General features: G+C 39.4%; 1 protein-coding gene across 1 annotated transcript in view; it reads right to left on the bottom strand.

Annotated features, from left to right (window-relative positions):
• Window positions 1-4,083, bottom strand: part of LOC308402234 (uncharacterized protein) — a gene marked incomplete at its 3' end in the record, with an annotated part of 4,734 nt that extends 651 nt beyond the window's left edge. The window contains exons 1-5 of the mRNA XM_080890922.1: window positions 3,637-4,083; window positions 2,808-2,855; window positions 1,659-1,790; window positions 1,132-1,200; window positions 676-756 (exon numbers count right to left, since the gene is read on the bottom strand). Of these exons, the coding sequence (XP_080747048.1) occupies window positions 676-756; window positions 1,132-1,200; window positions 1,659-1,790 (282 nt within the window). The 5' untranslated portion in view covers window positions 2,808-2,855; window positions 3,637-4,083. The remainder of the gene's footprint in view (window positions 1-675; window positions 757-1,131; window positions 1,201-1,658; window positions 1,791-2,807; window positions 2,856-3,636) is intronic.
• Between the last annotated feature and the right edge of the window lie 3,911 nt (window positions 4,084-7,994).

Raw genomic sequence — 7,994 nt, forward strand, 5'->3', positions numbered from 1 at the left:
AAAGCGCTCCGACGTTTTCGGAGATGTCTGTTACCCACTAGCTCGATAGCGAGCCGGGGGCTAGGCTCACTAGCGCAGTGAGAACACCGGACTCCCGGCAAATCGTTTTCAAACCGACCGCCGTCTTTCGCTACTCAGGTTAAATATATATGAGTCACTTAGATAACTTAAAATGTTATTGTTTGGCTTTTTTTTAGTATTTTATTTGTTCCTGAGTAAATCGGTTTGGCTGAGATTAAAGTTATAGTTTTTACACAGCTGAATAAACGTCAAGCAGACAGCTGATTATCAGAAGTGTGAGATGCTGGCGAATTTACTCCGGTGTCCTGTTATATTTTAGATAGCAAGGAGTTTATTAAACTTCACCGAAACAATCTGCAAATTTCATTAAAATTTAATAAACTATCATCTTGTCTTTATTTTTAGTTAGCAGAGACCTGAAACACTTAAAGCTGTAAGCTAATGATAGTTATATAAGAGCAGATGCTGCTGGTGCAATAAGCTGTAGTTTTACGTCCAATGGATGATGATCTGATTAGTCGACTAATCGCAAAAATAATCGGTGACTAGTCGACTATCAAAATAATCGTTTGTGGCAGCCCTAATATCAACCCCGGTGATTATACAGCAAAGATTGCATGTATACTAATTTGTTATAGACATTTGTGGACATACCTTTTTAGGTGGAGAATTTGATGCCGTGTGGAAATCATCAGTTGCCCAGACTCGTTTTGCTGGTGGACGAGTGTCTGAAATCTGATAATGGGTTACATACAGTTAATCAAAATTATAAAAACCTACTAACAGAGTTGAAACAGAGTGTAACACTGGATACTTTAAAGAAAACATGAAACAGTAGTGATTACTAAACTTACAATAAAAAATAAAAAAGCAATAAAAAAAAAATCCCAGCTGTTTGCATCATAACTACTAAGAGATTTGAAAGTGAGTGTAACTTTAGAAACTTTAACAAAAATATGGAACAGTAGTGGTTACGTAACTAACAAAGGGGATACAACAAAATTCTTGCTTTCATAATGCTAACATGTAACCATATGTCTTTAACATTTAATGGTAATGTAACTGTCCACTATAAATCCTTAATGGAGGAAGACGTTTTTTTAAATTTACCTTGCTGCCTGGAGGACATAAGGAGGTGGGTCTATTCTCCGTTACCAAGGACAACCTGGCTGGTGCTGTCTGCCAACCCAGGAAAAACAGTATATAATGTTAAGACATTAAGTGACCTGACACATTAATTTCACTCTAAAATGCAATGCATGGCATGAACTGGTATGCCAGTTGGGTAACAGATCGTTTTTCTAGTGGACGTGTGTCTGAAATCTGATGAGAGGTTATGTACAGTTAGTCAAAATTATAAAACCTACTAACAGATTTGAAACAGAATGGAATATTTGATACTGAACAGTAGTGGTTACTAAACTTACAGAGCAATAAAAAAGAAAATCCCTATAGAAGACATTAAGTGACCTGACACATTCATTTCATTTAAATGCTCTGCATACCATGCACTGTTATGCCAGTTGTGTGACATTATAACAAACAATCCTAAACTGTATGGGTAGGTGTTCTTAACTGTCTCAAACGTGTTTCGAAAACTGTTCAACTGTCTGTGATCACTACTATATCTTCTTTACCTGGTCAGATGGAAAACTACTGACTGCCTCATCTTGGTTGTGGCCAGTGAGCATTGGGACAGCAGGATCGACCAGGTCAAGTGGTTTCCAGCGCTTCTTTTGTGCCTGGGATCTTTTATTTTTTCTCGGCATCTGGTAGAATGTCAGCAGAAAAACAGAATATTAATTGTTGGCATTTCAAGCATGTGATCAGACCCAGCTTTCATTTTAAGTCAAGCATAATAACCAGGTAGCTGCATTGGTAGCCAAAAGACTTTACAATGCAGTAAATCGACAAACAGTAAATGAATCAAAAATTCTGATGTATACCAGCAATTTTTTATTTTAACCCTCTGATACACAAGATAACTACAAGAACCAAAAAATAATAATAAATCTCTCTTTTCTTTAAATAGACATATTGATAGTGTCACTGCCCGGTCTTAAGGCTTTGTTAAGTAAAGTTCCATAACAGTTTGTATATTGTAATTGGGAAAGTGATTACCTTGAAAGTTGGGAGGCAGATTTGTTGACCACGACAACTACTCCATTTTGGTGTACAGTAATTGGGAAAGTAATTACCTTGCAAAGCTGGGAGGCAGTGTTGTTGCTGGGGCGCTGGTAGAATGCCAGCAGCAAGCAAACCCAGATGTTCACAGCTCCTACTTAACACCTTAAACTTTCCAAACAAATCTTACAAGAACATTTGGCAAAGTGATTGGCTTGCACACCTAGGAGACAGTCTTGTTGCCCACAACAGTTTTGTTATAGAGTAATTGGAAAATTGGGTACCTTGCAAGGCTTACAGGCAGTCTCGTAGCTGGGAGGCGGTCTTGTTGCTGGGGCTCTGGCAAAGTGCCAGCAGCAAGCAGACCCAGATGGTCACAGCTCCTATTTAACACCTTAAACTTTGCAAACAAATCTCACAAGAACAATTAGCAAACTGATTGGCTTGTAAAGCTGAAATGTAGCCTTGTACTGTATGGTTGAAATGTCCCACTGAGAGACAAAGAGGAACTTTACTCCCTTCCAAACAGTAAAGTTCCTCTTTGTCTCTTTGTTTTAATTACAAACAACGGCTCTGGAATAAAATGGCATCCAGCGCTAAACACACCAATTTTCTAGATATCAGCTGAACACACACATAGAAAATATAAGGGGGGCACTTACCTTGGCTGAAGCAAGAGTTGAGGTGTTAAAGGCTGCTGTAGTTAACGCCTTATAAAAACAGAAAAAGAGGTGTGAAACGCGGCTACAACGAAGCTATTGTTTTGGACGCGGCGACAGTCGCCACTTAAAAGTTTTAATTACAAACGATACCTCTGGAATAAAGTGACATCCAAGTGCTAACCACACCATCATTTTGTAGATATCAGCGTCCAGACACAGAAAATCACTTTCAAAGTCATTTTCAAGCCGGAGAGGCTTACCTATGCTCAATATCCGCTAGCTAGCCACCACCGAGACAAAGGGCGTGAAATGCGATCGCCAAGATACACATACAAAAAAAAAAAATCACTTCGCTTCTTAAAAGTTTTAATTACAAACGATACCTCTGGAATAAAGTGACATCCAAGTGCTAACCACACCATCATTTTGTAGATATCAGCGTCCAGACACAGAAAATCACTTTCAAAGTCATTTTCAAGCCGGAGAGGCTTACCTATGCTCAATATCCGCTAGCTAGCCACCACCGAGACAAAGGGCGTGAAATGCGATCGCCAAGATACACATACAAAAAAAAAAAAAATCACTTCGCTTCTTAAAAGTTTTAATTACAAACGATACCTCTGGAATAAAGTGACATCCAAGTGCTAACCACACCATCATTTTGTAGATACCTCATTTGTAGATACCATCATTTTGTAGACCTCGGCTGAATACCCGCTAACTAGCTTTAGCATGTGCCGAACATGACCACGACAAAGAATCACCCAGACACATTAAAAAATCACTTTCAAAGCTAAATTTTAAACCGGAGAGAGAGAGATACACTTACCTTGTCAAACCTTACACTGTTGTTCCGAATACTTCAGAAAATGACGTTCAAATGTCAACTTCAAAACGGAGGAGAGGTGGACAGATGCATACGGGTCCAGCATACGCTACGGTGTCTTCTAAGGTCAATTTCAAACTGGAGGAGGGGCGGACTGACGCGCGCCGTTGATAGTGTCATCATTACGTTAATCCGAATAGGCCGCACCACTCCCGGCATACCACTAGAATAAAGGAATTATCGGCCCATATTAACGAAAAATAAGTCCAGTGTGAAACAGTCGCTTGGCGAGCGATCGGGTGGTTTAGCGAGTGTCAGCCTCTTAAGTTTAAGACAAGCCCGGCTGCTTTTTAAGCGACGCGGCGCTAGCTACCCAGCTAGCGTCAGTACACAGGAACTACTTCCGGTAGTTATACAAAATAAAAGCGTCCCCCATTATAATCCGCTATAATGCTCTTATTGTGAAGGGAAAGCGGGACGCCATACTTCCGCTGTGCGCGCCATTGATATATACCTTGGCTTTACATTAATTGTGAGAAAACAAAACAAACAAATAACTCACCGTTGAGTCGATTGTGAGGTAGTGTAAAGACGAATGAATCGGCTGGGTTATTGCACGCTGTCAACTGGTCTGTAGTGTAGGATTTGTCGATATCTGACAAGTAGGCCAACCACAGGGACACAGCGGCCGCCTCGCATTACTCCCGACATACCACTAGAGTGAGCCAGCACACCACAAATGAAGTTTTCTTGTTCTCCATTCATTTCAATGGGAAAAAACTTGCATTAAAATATTCATATTTAAAAAACTATAGAAGTAATAAACACCAAAAGTCATAGCAACTCATTCCAGCTCCAGCCGCACACAATGATATATCATATGTGAACCTTGTCTCAAAACTGTGGGGCGAGTTAAGGTCCAAAATTTCAGGCGGAAAAAGAATAATAATAATAATAAATCCGAGCAATAGTAATAAGTGTGCCTTCGCATAGGCACACTTAATAATAAATCCGAGCAATAGTAATAAGTGTGCCTTCGCATAGGCACACTTAAATATTAAACATTATTGTGCAGCACATAAGATCAACAGAACACAGTGTGCTTTGAGGTAGGAGCCAAAAAGGGTGTAGGGTGAAAAAGGGTGAACGGATAATTGGAGGTGAGCTTCCCTCCCTCCAAGACATCTACAGGAAGCGGTGCCTGAGGAAAGCGGGGAGGATCATCAAGGACTCCAGTCACCCCAGCCATAAACTGTTCAGACTACTTCCATCAGGAAGGAGGTTCTGCAGCATCCGGTCCCGTACCAGCAGACTGAGAGACAGCTTCTTCCACCAGGCCATCAGACTGCTGAACACTTCATAGACACCTCAGGTTCACTACTGGAACTTTAACATTATGCACTCCATACTGTACAGTAATGCCACTGTTTTGCACATGTCTCACTCTGTATATTTTATTTTATTTATTTTAAATATTCTACTTATTGTTTACTCTATTTAATTTGTAAAATATGTGTACACACACACACACGTAGAAAAATATTTAGTATACACATCCAGAAATGCATATACTATTATATATTGTACATATATTTATTAGTTTCAGATGTAGCCATTCTTGTATTTTGCTTGTTTACATTATTGTATTTTGCACAACTCTGTTGCTTGTGAAGCTCGCACACAAGAATTTCACTCACATGTGCTGTACCAATGTACCTGCACATGTGATGTGACAATAAAAGTGATTTGATTTGATTTGATTTGTGGGTGTGATCACCCGTGTGTACACCTGTGAGCATGGACGCGCTTGTTTTTTTAAAAGGTTCCTTCATGTAATGACCTGCTAGAGGGTGTGGGGGGGCCACAGCCCCGTCCTCCAGGGCATGAAGCAGGTATGGAGGAGATCAAAACTCCAGACATCCAGAGGCCCCCAGAACACAAGAGACCAAGGAAGACCAACAGAGGGGCAGCCGCGCCACTGTCCCAGAAAGAGCTGAGGAGAATCCCAGATGAGGGCTCACTCAGCAGCCGCGTAGCAGAAGCCAGGGGGAGTTGCAGTGGCGCGCCCGTGAGCTCCACCGGCAGTCAGCTGTGCCTGAGTGACCAAGCCCCAGGCCGAGCTGGCCATCCTGGTGTCCCTGAAGAGGCCACACCAGTCTCCAATGGAGCATTTCCTCCTCAGCCTTGTTCCTGCTCTGGAGAGCAGCTGGGTCCTTTTTATTCCTGTCTCTCTGTAAATACTTATATTTTATATATTTATGTTTAATGTTTTTGTGTGTGAGAATTTTAATATTATTTCAAATAAATGTTTATAATGACTAATGTCTCAGTTCTACTACACAGCAAATGTTGGCACACGAATTTATTTCATATTATACTAATGACAAAATATACTAATACAGTGGGATGCAAAAGTTTGGGCAACCTAATTAATAGCCATTATTTTCCTGTATAAATCGTTGGTTGTTACAATAAAAAATGTCAGTTAAATATATCATATAGGAGACACACACAATGATATTTGAGAAGTGAAAAGAAGTTTACTGGATTTACAAAAAGTGTGCAATAATTGTTTAAACAAAATGAAGCAGGTGCATAAATTTGGGCACCACAAAAAAGAAACGGAATAAATATTTAGTGTATATCAATGTGTGTGTCTCCTATATGATATATGGGTGCCTTTGTCTGGACGTGCTTCCCATCCAGAGCTCCACAGCAGAGAGGGAAGTTCCAGCGCTCCTGGAATCCCTCTGTGATGGACCGCCAGTCTCCAGGTGAAGGCACAGCCATGAAGTCGTCCACTAGACAGTCCCAGATGGCCGTCGCTACCTGGGGGTGATCTGGCACACCGTGGACACACCGACTCTGAAACTGTACGCGATGGTCCTGAAGGAGTCCCCGGTGACAAGGAACCTGGACAAAATTGTTCAAAATTAGTATTATGTGTGCTGCAGTTACAAAATACATTATTCAAAATCCAAAATTTTGTGATGTCAGATTTAAATTACAAAACATAAATCTTACCTAAAACATTTTGTAATTATAGGGATAATTACATAATATATATTAGATATAATATAAAACAGTCTGAGGGGATATATTCAACTATACCAGAAGTAAACCAGGTCTAAATAAAAAAGGAGTGAGTATCACTACAAAGATTAACCCACAGTGGTCCTCATACCACAGTTTGATATCAGCAAACACCGAGAGCATACACTGATATGACAACACAGCCATGCTATCATTGCAAACACTGATAACAGCATAAATCGAATTAAATCGGGACTTGATGAGACCTTTTGAGTATCATTAGAAATATTATACACAGTCGTCTCCATACCACAGTTTGCTATCAGTAAACACCGACGGCATTCACTGTTAGCATACCACATCCATGTTAGCAGTCTATAAATGATAGTTTAGCATATATTAGCACAGGTATCAATAAAGGACTACCGTATTAAACACTTTTACTAACCTCAGCCAGATGGACTGGCGCTCTGCAGGTGGGCTTGAGCGCCTGTTGTTGGTTATGGGCTCAAAATGTGGTCATAAATATTTTGTACTTGTAAAAAAGATTTGTGTGTGCGTAAAAAAGATTTGTATGTGTAAAAAAGATTTGTGTGTGCGTAAAAAAGATTTGTATGTGTAAAAAAGATTTGTGTGTGCGTAAAAAAGATTTGTATGTGTAAAAAAGATTTGTGTGTGGACTTAGAAAAAAAACCCCTGCAAGTTACAAGTACGGATTTTTGACCCTATTTTTCTTCCCTTCATCTGATTGGTCAATGTCATGTCAATCACAAATGTAACAATCCAATCAGAGAGCAGATGGGTTTGGCTGTCGGAGGGGCGCTTTTTTGAACTGAAGGGTGATACCGTTTGTATGGAACGCCAGGACTGCCATAATGAATTAATTAAATACACCATTAAATAATTAATTAAATGTGGCAATAATTAATTAAAATTGGAATTAATTAATTAAATAAATAGTTATGACACATGTAATTAATTAATTATTGACACATTTAATTAATTATTTATGTATTTCACATTTTAATTAATTATTGACACATTTAATTAATTATTTACGTATTTCACAATTTAATTATTGACACATTTAATTAATTATTGACACATTTAATTAATTATTGACACATTTAATTAATTATTTAATGATATATTTATTTATTTCATTTTGGCAGCCCTGGCGCCTGGCTCTCATCATGAAATAATTTTATCTGTCAGCCTCACCCATCACGGCAAGGAGGCGGGGTTAACACATATCGAGTCAAAAACTATTGCTTTGGTCTGGAGTGGCTCCTTGCAAAACATGGCTACCGTCATGGGGGATTGTCGTG

Source organism: Rhamphochromis sp. 'chilingali' (genome assembly GCF_963969265.1).
Source record: "Rhamphochromis sp. 'chilingali' genome assembly, chromosome: 9".
NCBI classification, from domain to species: domain Eukaryota; kingdom Metazoa; phylum Chordata; class Actinopteri; order Cichliformes; family Cichlidae; genus Rhamphochromis; species Rhamphochromis sp. 'chilingali'.